Source organism: Nothoprocta perdicaria, unplaced genomic scaffold, assembly GCF_003342845.1.
Source record: "Nothoprocta perdicaria isolate Ctin4 unplaced genomic scaffold, notPer1 scaffold_111, whole genome shotgun sequence".
Taxonomy (NCBI): domain Eukaryota; kingdom Metazoa; phylum Chordata; class Aves; order Tinamiformes; family Tinamidae; genus Nothoprocta; species Nothoprocta perdicaria.
In genome coordinates this window covers 1,309,266-1,331,703 of record NW_020454217.1, presented here as the reverse complement: position 1 = coordinate 1,331,703, position 22,438 = coordinate 1,309,266, and the positions used below count along the sequence as shown (strand labels likewise).

General features: G+C 35.8%; 1 protein-coding gene across 1 annotated transcript in view; it reads left to right on the top strand.

Moving 5' to 3' along the window:
* PLCE1 (phospholipase C epsilon 1) overlaps nt 1-22,438 on the top strand; it is a 102,482-nt gene that overhangs the window by 43,833 nt on the left and 36,211 nt on the right. The window contains exon 3 of the mRNA XM_026051015.1: nt 10,712-11,025. Coding sequence (XP_025906800.1) covers nt 10,712-11,025 — 314 coding nt within the window. The remainder of the gene's footprint in view (nt 1-10,711; nt 11,026-22,438) is intronic.

The following is a 22,438-nucleotide window of genomic DNA, read 5'->3' as shown; positions in this document are numbered from 1 at the left end:
TGCTTTCCAAGACTTCTCGTTGTTAATGCTAAGGACTTTACACACTGGTACAGAAACTGATTATTTTTATACTTTTTATCCCATGGACCAGAAGTGACAGGTTACACACTTATTTTCAGCTTTCTTTATGAAATCAAATGTTTAGATCACCTATAAGTAGAACAGATCTGATTCTGTTTCATTAGCTCTCCTGGCTTTTCTCGCTCATTCACATCACTATTTCAGTTCTCTCTTTTCTATGATCTTATAAAGTACTTGTCTTTTGACTTCTTATAATGCCAGAGTAAGAGGTGGTGTCTTTTAGAAGCGTTATTCCTTGGGGAAGAGAAGAGGAAATTTAATCTGGAAATCAAATTTGGAATTTTTTTTAATATGTTAATGTTATTTAGTGATAGATAATAGTTTTCGTAATATTTAGTAATAAAAAAGATTTTTCTAAAGTTGCCCACCTGTATTTACTGATCAAGAGTAACATGACCTTTTAAAATAATTCTTTGAATATTTTTTTCTCGTAATTTATTCTTCTACAGAGTTTTCAGGGGTAGAATTATAAGCACTTCTCTACATGAATAGCACTGAAGAAAATGGACATAGGTGATGGCATGGCCAGCAGAACAGAAGGAGCAAAGGTGGTGAGAAAGGAAATGTATAAGGCTGAATACAGGTTTACCTATTTTAGAAAGAATTTTCAGGCAAGAAGAGGCAGGAGAGACTAAAAAAAAACAAGTTTGGTGATTGTAAGGATGATGGTGCAACAAATTTTAAGAGCAGAGGGCAATGTCCGTACTTTGCTTGGGATTCTAGGACAGTTCAGAGAATTTTAAGCCTCGTATTAAGAGACCTCTAGCTATGGTCTTACTTCCTTTATAAGAGGTCATTGTTTTATCCCAGTTGTCTCTATTTTAAGCCCAGCAGTTGAAAGGCAGCACCATTAATTTAAAACCTTCAGAGGATGCCTTAGAACTATCATCCGTGTGCACAGCTTTTTCCAGTGGTCAGTGGCACTCACAGTTAAAGGGATGCAACTTATTTCTAGTTCTAATTTGTCTGTCATCGAGTACCAACTGTTTATTCTTGTTCCGCCTTCTGCTGGATTTTGAAAACTGTGGGTTTTTTTTTTCTCCCCCATTGGAGATATTTACATGTATATTCCATGCAGGTCACCGCTCAGTTCTTATTGTGTTGAACTAAACCTGCACATTTACTGTACTAAGAGATTTCCTTATAAAAATTTATTGGCAGTATGTTCATTATTTTTATTAACCAAACTGAGAGTGCTGTCAGGAGCAAAATCTGTTGCAGACGTGTTTGGTATGCAGGTAACCTGACTGGTTATTAGTTTTATGATTTTCCTTTAATTCTTCATAAAATGATCATGATATAAGATTTCCCAGTGTTTGACCTGGCATTGGTACTAGGCCATTTGCTTACCTGTTCATAAATACTGGCACAATATTACTGTTTCCAGTCTCTGGGAACTTTCCATTTTTCCCCACAACTGAGATAGCTTTTTGCCACAGCTTGGATGCAGGAGCCAGGATTTCATGCATCTTTTTATATTTGAGGTAATAAAATTTTAAGAACTATTACTTACCTCTGTATTGTATCAGGATAAATTTCTCTACATCTAACCATCTTTGATGAGTGCTTATGTACACTGAATTAAATTACCTTAAATCATGATTTGATTTCTACTACTCTCTTTGTCGTTTCTTTCATGACTATATCTGACAGACTTGCATTATTCTGATATTACCCTGACATCTGCAGAGTGTATATTTATCGAGCTAATGTCAAGCCAGTGGTGATTGCCTAGCTGCAATTGATTCAACAAGTAGCTAGCTCATGGTGACTTGCATGTTAACCCAGCTGCACTGCTGATTATTTTACAAACTGCATTTTGCAATTTACACCAAATTCTGGATCGTGCTCAGCAAGCTGCCAGGAATGAGGAGGGAGCCATTCATGCCTGGATGCTCTGGTCATTGGTATAAACATTAAAATTTAGTGTCCTTGCATTTTATGCACTCTGTGTGTCAGTGGATGGTCTCAGTGGAGTGCTCTGTTAAATGGACCTGATCAGAACTGAGGTTTTGCTGGATTTTATTTCTATTTTTCCTTTTAAAGTGCCCTCCAGCATCTTTTAAACTAAGCTGGCACAATCTTTGTGATTCCTCAAGGCTTGCTAAGAATAGCTGGATAGTAGCAATACTTTCTTAAAAGAACTATTGGCATGATAAAACAGTTATGTAACTTCACAAGCATGACTTACTACGATGGGAAATTGTGAAAGCATGTTAATATTTTATAAAATTAGTATATGAATTTCCTTTAGCTTCCCATCATCATCCTTGCATGGGAAAGCAAAGATGCCCACTGTTACAACTTTGAAAACTTTTGAAGTTTTCTGGTGACTAATATAATTAAAAGACACCTTTTAAAATTCAGAAATTTCATTCTATAATGAAGAAATTATTTAAAAGCTTCTGTTCTTAAGAGCTGGATTTTTTAAGCAATTTTGTTCTTAGTAAGTTTAGCTACAGTAGTTGTCAGCTACCAGATTGTTACTCAGGCAAAGTGGAATCTTACTTGAAATTGCACCTTAAGAAGAAATGTGGCACAGGAAGAGCCATGGGAATAACGACACTATGAGTAACAACACTACAGCAAAAAATCGTGTTCTTCTGTAGTTGCATGATTTGCCTTTTCCAGACTGGATTCCTGGGTTTAACCTTACATGGTTAAACCTTAAATGAAAACCCATGAGTGGCATGATTTATAAATTCACAATAGTCTAATTTTAATAGGCATTAAAAGGTGTGTTCACTAATGAGTTGGGAAAAAGAGTGTCTGGGGAGGCGAGGGGTGGGAGGGAGAATAAAAGGAGAGAACATAAACTAAGCTACCCCCCAAAAAACCCCCAAACTTTTATGAGTAATAATGCCTGTTCTTTTTCTGCACTGATCCCTTTACATGTTGCATGTTGTGGTTTATATAAATGAGATGCTCTCCAGCTGCCTCTGACAGACGTTCTTCAAGGTTTGCGTAGCTCAGTGTGCATTTCCAGCTACTTTGGTAGTATATGTGGAAGAAACATGTTCCATCACAAGAAAATGTTTAAAAGTTACAGTAAGGTAATTCCAAACTTTTTGACTTGAGAACACTCATAGATTTAGCTCACACTGATCCTGACACAGGAAGTCTGGAGACTTTGCCACTCTTATATCTTCATGAAGATGCAGTGTCAGCACTCTGCTCCCTATCCTGTACTGGGAAAGATGCAGAGAATCCTGTCTGCACCAAATAGGATAAATTTTATGTAGAGACCTACTGATACTTTTGAAGAATCATGATTGCTGTTAAAATGCCTCCATTTCTAGCCATTTTTCCAATGAGAATATAGCAAGAAGCAAAACCAGCTCATTCACTTACTGAGAGTGTCTTTGTGATTGTTTCTGTCAGCCCTAACCAGTTCCAAGCAGCGGCATATGGACTGGAAGTGCTTGGTTATATGTATTGGTGGAATATGATAATTCAGAAACCAGCAACCAGAAGCAGCAAAATATAATATGTCTTTGAATGACTGAGGCTGATGGAGTAGTAAAAGTCTTGTGATATACTTGGCCAAAACCTGAGCAGCAAGAAGTAATGTAGGCAACCTGTCCCTCTTCCTATAGCATTCCTTTCAATTTGTGTGGATTTTGCTTGACTGATGATACAGTTGCCAAAGATGTAAGAAGACAGCACATTGCAGCGTCTGGTTTTCAAAACCAAGCCCTTTGCCATTTCCTAAAGCAAGCAATGATTTTAGCAATAAATATTTGTTTGTTATTTAATGTCATGGTTACAAGCACCCATATCATTCTGTCTGCTGAAGTACACGATGCTAGTCCATTTATGAGTCAGTATTTTGCTGTATATAATTGCCAATTTAATTCAATTATACCTCATCATGATTGCTGCCTTTTGTCAAATCCCCTCCAGAGGTTTCATAACTCTATTAACAATAAAATCTTAGCCTCCATAGAGATACTTGCGCTTTATTCTAGAGGTGTTTTTTACCTTTGTATTTTCCCTTGTTACCTGTACGAGATAATGTCCTTTTTACCTGGTCCATTGTAATCACTCCCTACTGCGGTACCAGAACGAAACACCTTCTTATCCAGTTTTTGTCTTAAAACCACAATAAAGTTGAGCGCAGTGCAGCTCTTCTCAGACTAGCTGTGGAGTTTGCCATTCCTCTTCCAAACCTGGAAAGATCTTATGCATTCACATTGTGTCAGTAATATTACTTGATCTTAAAAAAAAAAAAAAAAAAAAATTTCTCTCTACGGACCCTGCTTAAATTAATTTTATTTCCTTCAGACCCTAATCTGGGAATCTCCCTTGGCTCCAGGGTATCATCCAATGCCTTGTGAACTGCAGGTCAGACTGAACTCCTGCTTCAGGGCACCCCTTCTTAGAACTTACGACACAGGCTAATACACAGTCGTTAAAGGTAACTCGGATTTCGGGATCCAGAGAAAGAACCTGTCAGTCTTCTGATTCTTCCATTATTTAGTAATAAGTAAGTTTGAAGAACAAACAGGATCTGTCCATTTCAGTTGTTTCCTAAGAGAAATTGAACTTGATGCTGTTGCACCGTGGCAAGCTTCCAACTGAGTTTAATATCCTTTAATACTGGAGTTGTTTGCAATCAGAATTGAGAATGGTGAACTCATGTTATTAAAAGAGAAGGGGGGGGATGTTTTTAATTATGCAGAAGAGGAACAGGAAATTAACATAAAGCTTAGGGATTTGACTGTTACAGTACTGAGATGTTACATCTCAGGGACAGCAAATAAAAATGTGATCCTGATCATACTGCTGTCTGTCTAAGGCTACTGCTCACATACGGTCACACATTACCTATGGAAGTGTTTTCTTTGGGAGGTTTTGATTATGCTTTGTCTTTTCTGAATAGAATCCTTCTTTTTTATCTCTACTGAGAGTTTTTAGCCTTCGGCTTTTTTAGTTTTTCCATGGTCTGCTTTTATAATTTAATCAAAATGCATGTGTTACAGTATATAAACACTTGGGATGGTGTCTGTAGTTTGTAAAGAAAGGCTTTTATTATAACGTTACATTTATTACATTAGTAATGGTATGGGAATTATTTTTTTAATGAAGCTGATATTTAAAATTATGGTACATGTTGCCTCTTAAGGCCAGCAGAGGAAAATAACCTTCCATGGATTCGGAGTCAATAACATCAGTATAATTTCATGGCACCAAAACCTATTAATAAAAATGGAACTGAGTGTACAAGTTATGAGGTGTTGTAGAAGGTTGATTAGCTACTCTCTTCTTCAACCTGTTGAAATCCTTTTTTTTTTTTTTTTTTTTTTAAAAACACAGTGTGTCTTTATCCCACGATGTTTTCCCGGCAGCCTTCTGGAGAGTGAGCAATAGTAAGAGATTGTAAAGTTCACGTTGTTTTACTGTTTTCAAATTATACTTATTGCATAAAGAAAAAAAAATACTTCTTTTTCTGAAAAAGAGTTCAGAAAGAAAAGCAGGGTAGATAATAAAGCTAAGATACGTGTCCTGTAATCTTATTTGAAAATTCGTCTACCTTTTTAAAAATCCATTTTATCTTACTGGGAGGACTACCCTTTTCATGTTTTTTTTCCTCTGGCATAGTGTCTCATGACTATTCATAGTACATTTCTACATATATGAAATTTAAGAATTGTGCCCGAGCACGGATGAAAACTCTGTCTGTCCTTTCTTGGGTTTCACAGGGAAAGTGATGCGATGTGATTTACAAATTGCAGGGTTGGAAGCGGTGATTTTAAGCAGGATTAGCACTTTTGACATCCGTTTGATTATACTAAGAGCTGTGTTTATTTTCCTTCTGTCTCTGTACAAATTCCATTTAGAAAATGCATCCTTCAAAACCAATCCAGGGTTTCTGCTTCTGGAAAACTGATGGCAGTAGCCCAACATTTATAACATATTTTACAGTATTAAGTTGTTTATGTGCATGATGAAATAAAATTTCATAAATAAGCAGCTTTTAATTTTAACTACACAGGTAATATCTTAAATTACCAGATAATTTGCTTTTATTTGTAGAAAGTATTAGAATTACTGTATTTAATAGAATGTAAAAACACAGGAAAGTTTACAAATGATTGTAGATTATTACCTAGTGGTCTAGCAGTATTTTTCATATTCTTATTTATCAGAGTATCTTCACATTTTTCTCTAAAATGAGGTCCCTAACTCCTTGCTACTATCTCAGCACAAATCTAGAGGAAAAAATATCAGTGAAAATCTCTCAGTTTTCAAGGTTAAAACTTCTGTGTGCACACGTATCAGTTTACACACACTCCTCAGTATGTCTTTTGTTAAGCTTGTATGTGTACAAGATGTATGGAAATTTTAACTATTGTGGTAAAAAAAAGAGTTAATCTGAAGATAATCTGATTATTTTTGCAGAAAGTTTTAAAACAAAATCGATCACTGAATGAGTAAATGAGTGTTTTTCAGGAGTTTGACAAGCCTAGGCTGAAGACATTTTGTATTTTTCTGTATTTCATTCTTAAATAGATTATTCGTTTAGTAGAAAAGAAAGAATGATATGTTTTCGTTCCCATGTGTATCAACAGAGATTATGTCTACCCATGAGTCTGAAGCTTGGCAGAGGTTATCTGGGGTTGATTGTAGAAGTAGTACTTGCTATTTAAAAGATTATCTTCTCTGGGTATTTATTCAAAGGAGAACAAAGCTATCAATTCCAGCACTGAAAAGCTTGCATGTGAGTAGTCAGAGACCTTCTCATTTCCTTCTAGTTGCTCTAGCATTAACTTGGTGTCTTAGAGTGCAAAGAATAAGATGATTTACTGCAGCAGCTGCTGATTTGAGCAATAAGATTGGATTGTACCTTACCTTGACTGTAACAACAAAATACACCCTGATCTGGACCTGCCATTTGGCAAGTTATTCTGAAGAACTGGTCTTATTTGAAGCACAGAAATGTGTGATATTTCCTGAAGACTAAAGCTGACAAACAACCCAAAGCCAGAGACCTTATGGGTGAGACTGGTTAGGGAGCTTTATAGGCAAAGCTGGCAGATCAGTTCCTGGCATTAAAAATGGTAAGAGTCTTAGGCAAAGAGACAAAGAAATAGTCCAGAAAGAAAGGATTAGATTAGTAAAGACAAATAGTAAAGTAAAAAAAAGAGAAAGTAGTAGGAGGGGACTTCTATGCAGGGTCATGAGGGGTAGTGAAGTTGAGAATAAAGAAGCTGAATTTTCTGTGATTGAACATATCAGACTCAGACTAGGAAAAGTAAAAATCAGAATCTGAAGAGGTAAAACATGTCAACAGTCAGGGCATGCACATTTTTTTTATGTTTATAATTCAGGTTGGCCCCTACCCCTCTCATTGGGTGCTGGCTGCTCTCCTGCTACATCAACTTATTCTGTGGATCATTGCGCTAAAAAGATATTTTGTGGTTCATCCAGTTTAACAAATTTAAGGATCTAAAAATGCTAATCTGAAATTCACTTTTGTGTGTTCTTTTCATATCCAGCAAGAATGGTAGCTGATCTCATTTAGCCTTTGACTTAAAAGATCTTAGCATAGCTTCTTCCTCTTGACAGCTTTATTTTTCCATGATAATGAAGCTGACTTTTAAAATCTTTGATATGGAAGATGAGGATTTCTGTCAGATAATTTCATTAAGGACTTTGAAAATAACTTCATTAGCCTTTCTGCATTAGCTTTGTGCAGTGGGCAGTGAGTATAGTGAAATGAAATTCAAATGATATATTCGTAATAGTTCCTGGCAGTCAGCAGATACACTCTGGATCCATCCTGTTATCTCTATTTGCTTCAGTGTGTTGGACCTTGTTCTCAGATACAAGTGATTGTAACAGTGGATTCTGAAAACTTCGTGTCTAAGCAAGGCAGAGTCCAAGAGGATTACGAACAGTGTTTGAGCTTGTGGTGTCAGTCAGTGTCAGGCTTGCTCAGAGGTGTAAGCAAAACTGAAATTCCTAGACAACTATGGAACATGGACCTGTCAGAAGTTTGAATGTAGATAATTTTTGTAGTCAGTATTACTGTAATGAAGAAGGCAAAATGTTCATTAGTCCTTGACCTGCACCCTAAATCTGACCAGGAATCAATTTGTCAGAGAAGAGCACATCTTCTCCCAGATTTTTAATTTTCTTCCATCAGTCATTCCTTGACTTGGCACTCTATAAAGACTTATACCTTCCCTACTATATTGATACATAAAAAAATTGCATGATTGTAATTCTGGTTACCAAATAATATTGAATTTGCAAAGTACCCATATTGCTGTCACCCATGCTACTTGCTGTCTGCTTTCCATGGCAGCCAAGCCATGTCCTGCATTCTCTGGTCCCTCTGTGCTGCTATTTCTGACCTCCGTGTCCCCTCCTGAGCCAGGGGGCTGCTAAGGGCTGATGCTCATCAGCACTTGCGTTGCACCAGCCGCCCTCCTGGAGCCCGTGTCCTGGTGTCCTTCCGCATGAAATGGATCCCAGTTGTTTGCTCAAAGGCTGTAACCTAAACCACAGTGAGTGGAGACATTTGGGAGCTTTGCTTGAAAAATGCATGTCTAGCCCAAAGTAAAATGCTTTTGTACCTTGAGGGGCACCTTGAACACCCCCCTTTTCAGCAGGGAGGTGCAGGGGGGCTGGAGATGGGCTGTGCTGCTCTGCCCTCTCCTCGGTGACGCTGACACTGCTCCTCGGATGTCACAGGGCAGTGCTTCTCCACAAAGTGCAGGCCCCTATCGCGTGGAGCACGGAGAATCATAGGAAGCAATTGGGAGAGAGTGGAGGTTTGTGTCATTCTTCCATGTCCTCATTTCACCTTTTTTTTTTTTTTCCTCAACTAATGCTGGTTGTGATAGTGGTAATTCTGTCTGTAAATTCTGTATATGCAAAGCATTATGCAAGCACACATTAAGCAACTGCCTCTAATATAAAATAAATGTCATGTTTTGTATTGTTTTTATTTTGGCATGTGCTCATAATTTGTTATAAAGTCAAAAACTCTGCACATCGCCTTTGAGAACTTTTTCTTACCAAACCTCTGAACCTCTCAGAGCTGTTCAGCAGAAGCTGAAATGGAAAACATAACTGCAATTCCAGTGGAATTGGAAATTACAAACAAGACTGAAAGGAAACCCAGAAACTCACTGCATTTCACTTTTTGACAAAAATCAATGTATGTATATATGTTATTTTTTACCGCTCTTTTCTCTAACCTTTCTTAAAAGAGATTTCTTGACATCTGCGGATAATATATAGCAGTATTTCACTGTCCTTGAAGTTGCACCTGTTGCCTAGCCTGTAACCCAAATACTTGTTGCAATTAAGTCCATTACTTTTTCCCTAGCTTCTTCAGTTGTGCTAAACAGATTATTCATTTTCTCTCTCAGAAGCTATATATGTTTTGTGTGTGTGTGTGTATATATATATATAAAATATATATATGCACACACCTACACCTATTCTTAACAGCTAAAGGCTTTATTTAGGGCTTCTATATGTTCTGACATATATATTTGTGGAATAAATAAAGGTAATTTTCTATCGTCACACTAAATAGATTTTACATATAAGGAAAACATATAAGGGAAACCTCATATAGCGTATTTTTTGTTTGTTATAAGTGAATTGTAATCAGTCATAATTATTTTTTTATAGAAAATAGAATACTTGTCCACTGTATAAAACAAGAGTTTATTGCTAGAAAAAAAAAGTTCGAAGTGAAAGATAGGTCTAGAGTGTAACTGTATTATATGTGTGAAGAACTCCGAGGATATTACGTGAAGAAACACATACACACACGTATTAGTAGCACTGTGTTTTTTAAAAGCTATTGTTCACCGCAGCCATTCTAAACTTATCTAGTCAAACAACTCATACTCACTATTTTGGAATCATTGTGTTGATAATTCAGGCTTACCGCAAGATCTTACAAAGCTTGGCTTCTTCCTTCTTAGGAAAAGTTTTAATTTTCAAAGGATATCACTGCTAGCATATTACAAAACTACCCTCAATCTCCATTGCAGTAATGGATAAAACATGCATATTTCCAAATATATGCATTTTCCCAGAAGAATAGGAAATGTTTTGTATATTCGGATATATATTTTCAAAATTCACTGAGCTCAGATGAATCTTATGTTCTAGCAAGAGGAATATGAAAAAAATGTTGACCATTCTTGATCAGTATACCTTATTTTTTGCGGCAGTAGAGTCCCAATGGCCCAGTCAAATCCCCAAACCCTTTGGTACCGTGGACTGTACATGGAAATTAAGTAGAGTTAACACCTTGCCCAAAGGATTGTTTTATTCAAGGTTAGGAGAAGAGTGGTGACTATAGCAGGTGTTTGGGGAAGTCAGGAGGCCAGCACGTTTTGTCAGGTAGCTCAACAGTCTCGAATGCTCTAGTTACCAGCAAAATAACTAATACCAGATGTTGCTTTATAGACACATATGGAAAGTTCCCAACTAGAATAGTGTATTAGATTGTTGAAATATAAAATAATTATGAAATACTGTAGTGCTGGATAAGTGAATGAAGAACAGAAAAGAACGAAAAGAAGTTGTCTTAATTTTGCGCAGCGTAGTCCAGGGTTAAAGGCAAAGCCTAATAAACTTTTGGTTTGTTTTGTTTTAGAACGTCAAGCGTGCACATCTATGGCTGGTTCCAGTGTCCTTCCCTCCAACGTGGCTGGTATCAGTAAAGAACTGATCGAACTCCAGCACCTCATTCAGTTCCCAGAGGAGGTTGCCAGCATCCTGACCGAGCAGGAGCAGGAGCTCTACCGCAAAGTCCTGCCCATTGACTACCTCTGCTTTTTAACCAGGGACTTGGGCAATGCTGAATGTCAAAGCAAGCTTTCAAGTATTAAAGCTTCCATATCTGCTACTATTCTTTCTCAAACTGATGAACATAATGCCGTGGAAGATCTTGTGACAAGATTTAATGAGGTAAGACAAATCATTTATTTACTTTTTATGAGGTTTATTACCTATTTGATGTAATTTGCAGGTTAGCTATTTTCTTTAATAGCAGAATTTAACCCTAAACAAATGGAAGCTTGGGGGAGTTATTTTGCTAACTTCCACTGAATTTAATGGGAGTTATGCGACTGATTTTGCTCAGTGAGTTTGGAAATTTGCAACCTAAGTTTTTCTTGCACATTAAAAAGTAAACAGGAAGAAGAATATTACAGACTGCTGTTTCTTTATCTTTTTATTGACAGCATGGGATATGCTTTCAGTCATTTTTTTTTGTGTTCACGATATGAAGATTTATTTGCTTTGGATTTTGTGGAGTACGTATAGGAATCAGAAGTATTACAAACTACACATTATATATAATATAACTAATGGGAAGTTTTTATTTATTCATTTTATAACTTTGTGCTTTTTGAATTTTGTTATGCCAAGTCCTGAGGTTTCTATAAGATTTTCCTTGATTTTTACTATTTTTTAGTCACATGATCTCCCTATGAGTTTAACAGAAAATTGGTCAAAGAAGGACTCAACAATTCGTACCTCTCCCCCACCTCCACCTTGCATATTCTAAGGGTATAGGAATTTCCCTCGATCCTATTATGGGAGCATATATAAAATTATAAAAAAAAATTTTTTTTTGAAGACGGAGCGTTAATAATCATTGAAGTTAGCTCCAGTTACTGCATTTAAAAAATATTTGTCTCATTTCCCATTGTATCTGGTACTCAGCCAGTGAAGAAGGTGGCCTGTGATGTTGCTAGAACAAGGAGCGTTCCCCTTTCCCGTGCGGTTCTACCGTGGTGGTCACTGCAGTGAGGGCAGGGGGGACGAGGTGAAGCGGTCGAGCTCTCACGTGGCTCGACCTAGGGCACAGGGCCAGAGTCATCTGAGGGGCTGGCTACAGTTTACTGGGCAAATTAGAGGCTCTTCATCCCTACTGACACTTGGAATAGGCACAAGATTGAAGAGCAAGTCTTGTCAGAAGTGAGTGAGATTATTGCTTACAAAAGTGAAGTTTAATTTTAAAGTTATTTCTTGGTAAATTTTTTTTTAGTGTGTGATTTGCAGTTTTTGTAATCTAACAATACTTGTTTGCATCTTTTTTCATATAATTTAAATTAATTCATGCCGATCTGGTGCATACATAATAGTATAATATTCTAAGTATAATTCTTTTTTTTTTGTTTAGCATAAATGTTGCATGTTTAAACAGAATTATTGTACCATATTTGCTGCTTGTAATAAATCAGTATCTTGCTGTCTGTTTTATCTTATGGTGGAGTATATAGCCAGTCACCCGCGTGGGCTCTGAATGTCTTTGTTTATAAATGGCAAGAAAATTCTTGTGTGAAGAGTCATGCTTTTGTTGGCAGAAGTCGTGAGTGAGCGCTTGCTGATTTTTTGGCATTGCTTATAGAAATACTGAAGTGTATTTATACTGTGGGAGCCAGAATGAATTTCAAAACGACAGCTTCTGATACATAGTGGGAGAAAATTGTTTCATGCCATTGTTCTTTTCAATGAGCGACTCAAGCATATATTTTTCATACAGCAATCTACTTTTTGATTATTTTTGTGATACATATTACTTGAGACGCATGCTTATAACACCTATAAGTCTCTAACTGCTGTATTGTGAAACAAAGGAACTTAAGTTTGTTAGTGGACTGAATACTGACTTTCTGTGGGAGCTTGAATGAAGATTGCTAGAGTATTAATTAAATTAATAGCTTAAAATAATGAAGTTTAAAATATATTATGGAAAATTAGTGAAAAGTAGGGGAAAGTTTGGTCTCGCTGAGGTAAATTTTGTTTGTATTATTTCCTATTTAAATTCCAAGAACACCCACAACCGCTATTTGTTACTGAAATTGTGAACTACCATTGATGGCAGAGAGCAAGGCCAAGCAGTAGGTGTTGGGAAGCATTGCTTGATTTCCATATACACAAAACACATTTGCTGTTACTGTTCTTTTCTAGATGTAAATTAGTTAACTGATGTGATTGGTGTGATGCACATAACACAGCATGAGTACTTTCTATTCACCTTTTCTTGTTTAGCCTATACTAGTTAGAAAGTATTGAAGTTGTTTAACATAATGATGGCATTTGGACCTCAGGGGAGACTAGAGAGGTTTGGGGGAAAAGAGCTATTATAAAGGAGAGTTAATGATGGTTGGTCAGCCTGAAGCAATTTGACAGGGAAATGTCCTATGAAGAATTGTAGGGAAGAATCAGAAATTGTTTGCCCTGTTCAGTAAGTAAAGTAAGGTGCTTGAAGGCAATTAATCCAGCTGAATGCAGAATAAGTAACTGCTGTTATTTTCCTTGCTCTCTGCTCTGTGGAAAAGGATTAGTGGATGCTATAATGTGCTTTTTCTTTTAGTGTATTGCTGAAGGTCTTGTGATTTAAATTACTGGAAGTCTTTCAGCTGTCAACTTAATAATGAGCATCCAACAGGAACATTTTCCAAAAATAATAGAGAAGCCTTGAAGGACTGTAGAGACACTGAAGATGGGTGTCGTACATTGCAGCTGCTGTCAAGGGCTCCGTGAGTAGCAGTAGCACAGCCCTATAGCCAGCAAATCAGGCTCTTAGCTGCTGAGAATGGAGAGGAGAAGCTGCCCTTGTTTAAGCAAACATGAGTAAATGCATAAGGTTGTTGGAAGTGACTGACACAAAATATGTTTCTCTCGGTCTTGTCTCCTCGTAGTTCCCAAGTATCAGTTTGTTCCCTGCTGTGTTACTTGGACTATGCCAAGACAATAGCTTGACACCTAACAGCTTGTTTCAAAAATATGTTGGGAGAAATGTCAGTCAAGAATGATTTGTAAAACTCAAAATGAGACCACTTTTGGAGGAGAATGTATTATTTTCTGATGGGATTTTATCTCTATTCTGAAAGTTTTGCATCATTCCAACTCCTTAGTCTGTGTAGAAGTTCACAGAGAAATAAAATACTCAGAGAAATAATCCTATCTCCTATCAAAATCCTTTCAAAGTTGTGGATTGCCTGTAAGATTTGCTATCTCTCAAAGAGCTTGCAGATGGCCAAAAGTTCATGGTACACACAGCTGAGTCACAAAATATTTCTAATGTTTGCATACATAGCAACATTTCTTCAGACTTCATTTCCTTAAAAAGAAGATAGTCATTGTGGAGATCACCACTGAAGTTCAAACACTGTCTATAATGCAGTTATAGAAAGACTCGTCATAGTGCTTAAGAAGTAATTCATTAAACTAAAGGTAAATGAAAGAGTAAGATGACTTTTTAACATGGAGAAACAATCTACTAGGCTTGAAAAAGGGAAAGTAAAAAATAGTGGTTAAGCAGTGAAGAATAAGACATAAAGAGGAAAAGGTATTAGGCGATCATTATGGCAACACACTGCTCTGTTAAAGATTACTATGATTATAGATTACTATGCATTAATTATTAGGTATTTAAAGAGGAGGAAATCAAAACTGAGTGAAATCATACCATGTCCCTAATGGATTTGAAATGCATGCTTCAGAATTAACAAAGAACAACTAAGTATGTAGCTTAAGAAAAAATTCACCTCGGTGGTCTGTAATTGGCAGTTAGTTCACGTACGAAGAACAGATCCCAACAAGCACTTCACTGAAGTAATACAATGTTGTGGCACAAAAAAAAAAGGTCAGATTTAGAAGAAATGGAGAAAAAGTTGTTTTCAGCTACATATACTGCTCCTTAGGCAATGAGTGCGCTACTTAGATATCTAAATATAGCTGTAATTGAAACTGTCTATTCTAATGCTAGAATTAAGTTGACCTTTCTTTAGTCTTTCCTTAATCCTGAAATTCATATCAGATTTAACAAATATACAATGTCTAAGGAGAAGTTAATTTAATTGTAGGGAAAAGTTTAACTGTCATGCTTTTAGCATACAAAGATGTTTTTAAATTTCATTGATCCAGTGATCACTAGTTTTCTAGGATGGGAGATTGCTAATCTCAGCTGTCATCATGTTTATGTATTTTACCTTCTTATCTCTGTTCTGTATATAAAATTTAGCAAAAATTGCACTATTACAGGGGATATTTAAAGAAAAACTGGAAAAGTGGACTTTTTTTTTTAACTTTAATATGGGTAAATTGGATCATTTGTTTTTTCTTTCAATTTTTTTGTGAAAGAGCCCAAGATTTAAAATGATCTCAGAGAAAGGGAATTAGATTTCTAGCCCTTTAACCTTTTATCTCAAAATTCTGTTCATTCTGCACATCTTGTTCGTATGCATTATATGTTCCCTTATCTGTTAATAACAGTATAAATATTTTGAAGAAAACATGGTTTGGGGTACAGTGAATGTATTTGCTTCAAATTTCTCATAGCAGCTAACTACATAATATTCCAGTAGAATACTATAAGTTTGTCCCAAATTCTGTTTTTATTGCCACAAGATACTAGGGAAGCCTCCTTTAAATAATGAAATCTCCTGTATTTTTAAGTGTAGACATCCAAACTTAGTAGTGTTGCAGTGTAGGAATTACATCTATTCAAATCTTTATTTTGGAAAAGGGGAGTCTTTTGAGTATATTTTAAAGGTGCAGGTGTCACTGATAAATATGTTGCTAAAGTGGGTGTATTTTAGAAAAAGAAATGTGGGCCCGTGACAGTTAATAGCCTGTAACATAGCCTGTGCCATGTGTAGACAGGTAATTTATAGAGTGCTTTTCTGTTTGCTTTTTATTTTGAATGAAAAGTTTGGGTATTACCCATATGGGGTAATATATACCCATATGTATCCATATAGGTGACCCATAGGGCCACCTATACATAAATTGTGTAGTCTTAAAAAGTTTGATTAAAAATGCAGTTGTGTGGTAGGGGAGACTTGGGCACAACTTGTCCTCATCAACCAGCCACATCTGATATTTCATTTGCTTCTATTAATATGAAATCTATCATAGGGTCTTGTAAAACCAAGGCAGTGGATCAAGTTAAAGACAGATACTCTTTCCTCTTAATAAAAATATTTTTTTCTTCTTCGTTTAGTTCTTTCTGATTCCTCTATGTTATTGTGATTTCTTTCATTTTCATCTGTCCCATTCGTGGGCTTATGGACAGGGAGGACACTCTGTATGCCATGTGGTCCTCACTCAGGGTCTTACCTTTATGAAATTCCTACAATTATTTCACAATATTTTTGGGCACCCATTTCTTTCACTGTATCCTTGACTTTGCAGATTCTTGCTTATCTATGGTTTGCACTCTTATCCAGTCTCTTCTACCTCTTGGTCTCTTCTTACCTTTCCTTATATAAATATGAAGAGTTCCTTTTATAGCTTGCAGCTTTTGGCCACAGCTTCATGTAAAAGGAAAACAATACAAAAGCTAAAACAAAATGAAGCGTTTAGTATTTCATGCTGAGCTACATGTATTCAACAGGTGTGGCAATTTATACTGAAATTTGTTTCACATTATTCAAAGGAGTAGCCTGAACTTTATCCCACTTCGGAGCTGCAAATTCAAAACAAGATATTCAATACAAAAGGTGATTTTTTTTTTTTGAAAAAATGATTTATCCCAAAATAAGCTAATAAGGCAGACTTTCTGAACTAGTACAGTAGAGCACTGTAATTGTGGTGGTTTCATCATTCATAAGGTCATTTTTATATTCAGTGTCATTAGTCAAAAGTCTGTCTATTTGGCAAACTAAATGATAATGATAGTTTTATTTTTAATGGTTTAAATTTGTACATTTTTTTCATTGTTACTCAAAACAAACTTAAACTATTACTAGCAAAACAGAGACATATCATTTTACTGAAATAATGGAATGTAAATAAATATTTCACTCTGTCTCTTAGTTCAGAATTTTTTTGCAATGCCTAAATGGGTTTGCATAATACTTTTTCAAAGATCATGTTTGTGCAAATATCAAACTGTTTCCAGTCCTTGTTTGGAATAGTGTTTAATCAGATTTAAAATGGTAAATGTTCTTTGTAAGGTTATATAATTTCACTCAAGCATGTAAAGTGAACCATCTGTTCGTAAGATATACAATTTTAAAATACTCAAAAATGCAACTGAAATTTATGTAGCATATAATACTTTAGCCAAATAATTTTAATAAAAAACTTTAATGAAACCTTTTTAAAGTAAAAGAGTTATGTTACATGCTATAATTCTATATATTCACCAGTGTGCATTGATGAGTTTGTGCACAATTAGCTGAACAAAGCAACACAAACTCATGTTAACCAGCTAATTAGTCCTAAAAGCAGCTAATACTGCTTTTATCAGGCAAAATCTTTAAAAACAGAACAGTCTGGTTAAAGGACTATAGGGTGTCATGCTTATCCTTTGGATTTCTCGTTCTATATTCAAAGCTTTTTATATGTTTCTCGCTTCAGTGCAGTGCTTATACTATGGAAGGATATTTGTAGTCAATTTTTATACACTAGGTGTTAGAGGCTATATACAATAGTGTTATTTTGTGGTAAGCCAAAACATTTTATTTCACTTGTTAACCATGGTAAGTATTAAACTTCAGGTAGTCTACTAATTTTACTCTGAAAGCTGTATCTCTCAAGTATTATGAAATGGCTAAAAAATGTAATATAAAAATAGAAGGCATCATTTCTTCCATGCTGAAGCATGTAGCTTGGGAATTACTTTAAAAGCCTTATAAACATAAGAGCTGGGGGAATGAGTGCAAACCGCTGCGGATGGCAGTGAGAACATTGTGCTGCATAGGTGGAGATTGTGACTAGTTTCTTCCCTCACTAGCACCTCTGCATTTTTATTCTTACAAAAAAAAAAAGCAATAGATTAATTCCCATGCCAAAAGATTCAGGTAATGGATTCTCTGGCAGTTGTATAAAGGATAACAGATAATGCTAGATACATGTGAATTATGACTCTCTTGAGTATTAGAGGACTAAAAAAAAAAATGTAAATCCATGTCATGTTTAGGGATATGCTTTTTAATTCAACCTGCATTAAATATCATTTCCTCCTGTACAAGGCAGGGTTCTCGTGGATTAAGTGGTAAACGGTCATGTAATTCCCCACTGTAAAGACTTTGAGGTTATGAGTCATAGCTTGCTCATTTAGGTTCATGTTGAATGCTTCTTTTATTTCCCATCACAAAGTTCTTCATAATGTATTACTGATGCTCATCTGCTTTTACTAGTGAGCCATATATTGCCAATATCAATTTGGGATTTTTTTTGCCTGTGTCATACCATAACAGTACAGAGAACTAGCTTTAAATTGGATTTCAGTGATTATGTCATCAAAAACATAGGGGTTATGTAATTGTTTCATTGATATAAATTCCCCAGAGTTAAAGGCTAAGGAAGCTTTGTTTTACTTTTCATTAATAAATGCTGTAAACGTAAATAAAATATTGATATTAATATCAGTAATTGATTTATAGGAGCTTTTTTGACTACTTAATTTTCTTTTTAAAAAAATACCAATGCAAAGAAAATTCTGAAAAGCAGAACAAAAATATCTGGAGTCTTGTGGGAGTGTCACATCCAGAAATGAGAAAGTTTGTCCCCAGTAAAATGTTATCATTGCTACATTTGTGAAAATTTCCAGTTTAAACAAGTTGAAGACTTGAATGAGGGTTAGTCCTTGACTTAAAAATGTTCACAGCTTCAACAGTATTGGAGGGTTATTGCTGAGTTGGAATTTTGCTTTTTTTTTTAATGCATTATCAATGTTTAATTTGAACTTATCTTAAAACTTCGAGCGAAGTAATATAAGCCTAAGTTACGGGTCAGGTTTTTCAGTATAACTTTCAGTGATTTCTGCAGTCATCACAAAGTGCATCCTTATGCAGATTTGTTCTTTCTTTTGGGTGAGCTACTTTGAGCTCAAGTGTGCCCAGGGCAGCAAAACCATAGTGTGTGCCTTACCAGGTCTTTTGAGGATGCAGGGAGTTGTAAAGTAATTTGAGAAATGTCAGCGATTCCTACAGAGGAGTATCTTTGAGGACATATCCTGGGCTGCTAATATACTTATGAATAAGTCACATAAGAATATGTTTGTTGAGTACTGATTATTCTTTATATGTCTCAATATATTTAAGTTTCCTATAAACTTGTCATGTTTCCTGAACAACTCAGTCATTTCAACATCTTGGTTTCAGTGGTGCATTCCCCATTGCATTTTGAACAGGTAACTGCTAGTTTGCCTTATTAATTCTGTGGTTTTTTTTCTGCTTGGGTCTGGGACCACATTTAATATTGCTCAGCCCTGCTGAGCTCTGTTATCCAAATGAATTCTCTTCCCTTCTCCATCTGTCTTTGCTAAGAACGTTAGGAGTAGGGATGTTGTTGCAGATATTAGGCACAGCAGTCAACAAAACCCTCCCTGAAGCAGACAGCCCTCGTTCCCAGCACCTTCCCTGTGACAGAGCTTTTGCCTCATAGTGATTTCTGTTTGAATCCCAGACTGATGAAACCTGCATAAAAAACACCATCTTCACGGACTCTAAGAAATCCTTCTTCCAAGTATGCATTGAGATACACATTTTGAGAAGTCCATAATCCTCCTATCTGGGAGAAAGAATGATACTTTCAAACTCATCAGCTGACAGTGCTCATAGAAAATTTTCATAGGGAGATGGTGCTGATCAGAAACATCAGAAAGGTCAGTTTATACTCCTGGATACTGCTAAATATGACATGAAAGGACTTTAAGCTGAAGACAGAGCAGAAGAAAATAGTGAATCCCTAGCAGAGATACACAAAGAACGTATATATGCCTGTAATCGTGCAGACTAACTATTCTATATCATTCCTAAATTCATTAACACATAAAATAATATGAATGAAATTTTCCACTAACTGCGTCTGACTGAAATATCACAATGTGCCCCTTGACCTTTTTATAATCTCAAAGAACCCAAAAATAGGACATTTGGAAGTACGTTTCTAAAGCAGGCACGTTCCTTATTCTTGGGTGGCGGGTAGTAGTATCCTTAGATGCTCAGTTCTCTTTTAATTCTGCCACAGCCTTAGATCTTCCTTTGCCCTTTCTGTTTCATACAAAGAAAGAGATTCAGATGCTGTTTTTCCTTCCTGTGTAGTAAAAGATTTAAAAAAGAATCTCTCCCCTTCCTGTAATTCCTGTCCAGCAGAAGGAGAGAGGATCAGCTTCATGAGAGACTACTGCCTTTTGTACCCATATTTCGCTCTTGTGTATACATATGCCATCTCGAGGCTGCAAAGACTTCTTCGTGCTGACCTTTATCATTTTCTGTTTGCTTTTACAGAGTGTTTGTAAGAGTTCATCATAACTGTTTATAGCAATTCTAAGCTCTCTATTAAATAAAATTTCAGCAACTGACTGTTCTAGTTTCAAGGGTGCTTCTAAGTGGGGAGTCTGAATTCAATTGCTTTTGGATGTTCTTTATCAATTTTGATGCTGTTTTTCCAATGCATCCTTACTACACTAGATTAAAACAGGTCTATTTAAATTTTCTTGTCCAGTAAAATATTGAAACCCATATCAGTCAAACCATCATTGCAATGCTTGATATTCCACATGAACCAAATATTTTATTTTTGTGAGACTTCATGTTTAGCATTTGTATTCTCTAGTGGAACAGTTTCCGACAACAAAAATAATATTAAAAAATCTGAAAATTTATTCCAGCATATGTGATTTATCCCAGTCTTGGCTTATTTTTTTTTTTTTTTTCACAGTTTCTGAGATACTTCTTTTTTCTGAGATACAGAAGATTCAGTTCTAAAGTTTTAGGTATAACCCAACAAGTACTCAAAGTAAAATTTCATGTCAGTGTAAATGGTCATTCAGAGCAGCAAAGTGATTAGATATATGTTATGCAGGGCAGTCAGTAATGAAAAACAGTTTTATATTACCCCACCACACCTTGTCTTGTGGCTTCTCCATCTGCATAACGACTGTGACTGGGAAAGCTTCTTGAGCAGTTTTACTGCATCCAGCATCAGACTCTGGTATTATATAGTCTGCCTTTGCTGACAGCTCTGTACAGGTTATATGTTTTTGCCAGGTAGTTTATTGTATACTTTATATATACATATAAAAGACAGTAGCTAACTGTTTTTCTTGTCACTAGACCTGCAGACCATTTCTTCCAGCATGGTCTTCCATGCCAAGCTGATTCATGAGCACTAGAGCAGATGGAACCTTGTTTCAGAAGATCCTTTGTCTCCTGAGCTTCACATCTCACCAATAACCACATTTCTGAGAACTCCCTCCCTTCTCACCTGGATGAGACACAGAATGATTTTGAAGCCCCATTTCTTTAAGAATTCAGTCTTGAAAAATTAGCTCTTTTTGTACACATGCATGCATGTTGCAACTATAGCTTGTTGTCTAGTTAGAACATTTTTTCATACTTGATTTTTCATTCTTTATTTGGGCATCAGAAAGATTAAAGAGCAACTTATTTTTTGTATTCTTTTACTGTTCTCTCACAGGAATGAGAAGTTTGGAACATTGGGTCTGTGAAGACTTGTATAAATAGAAGCTCTGTGTCTTTTACTGCTTTTTTTTTCTTTCAATTAGTATTAACACATTTTTATTTTAATTATTCTTCTTGTTTTTAAAAATAAAATGGTTTGTTCCCTATGAGAGGAAAACTAACATTTCCTAATTTTCGTAAGTCTCTCATCACACCAGTAATGTTTATAAACACTTGAATCCTTCAGGACCAAAGAATGGAACTCAGTGTCAGTAAACAAATCACATTTACTGCTTCATAAGTGTTTATACAATGACAAATATCAATCCCCAGGGAATCGGATTGTAAAAAGGAGCAGTTGGTCTAAATTAGATTTCCATGTGAAATATAGCTGCTTCTTATGGATCTTGTGGGAACAGAATCTGGAAAGAAAATTTTGCACACTGGCGAAGGGGGTTTTTTTGGTTTTTTTTTTCAGCTGTGAACAGAATCATGTATTAAGTTGATTTCTGATTCTGTCATTAATCAGACAAAAGTTGGCAGTGTGGTCACACTTGGCAGTGTGAGAGGTTTATACTTCATGATCTGGTATGTAGATAATATGAATTATATTAAGTGTTTGGTGCATTCCTATATGTGGCTCAGCAAATTTATGCATTAAGTAATCCATCAGTTCAGTGAGCTTAAGCAAAACCAGAAGTTGTAATTTATCAGCTTTCACTTTCCCTGTTGTAAGAGCAAGAATTACTTCGTTTACTTTATGTGAGCCCTGAGTTTAAACTATGTTAATGAGAATTGGCACTGCAGATCTCTGGCAGCTTTAGAAATCAGCATTAACTTAAGTTGCCCATCTTCTTCAGTGACGTGAATGTATATTCAGAATACTAGATATTCATATACAATAGCTTTTTGTTTAAAGTAAGTATTTTCAGACTAGTTAGTCATTCAGG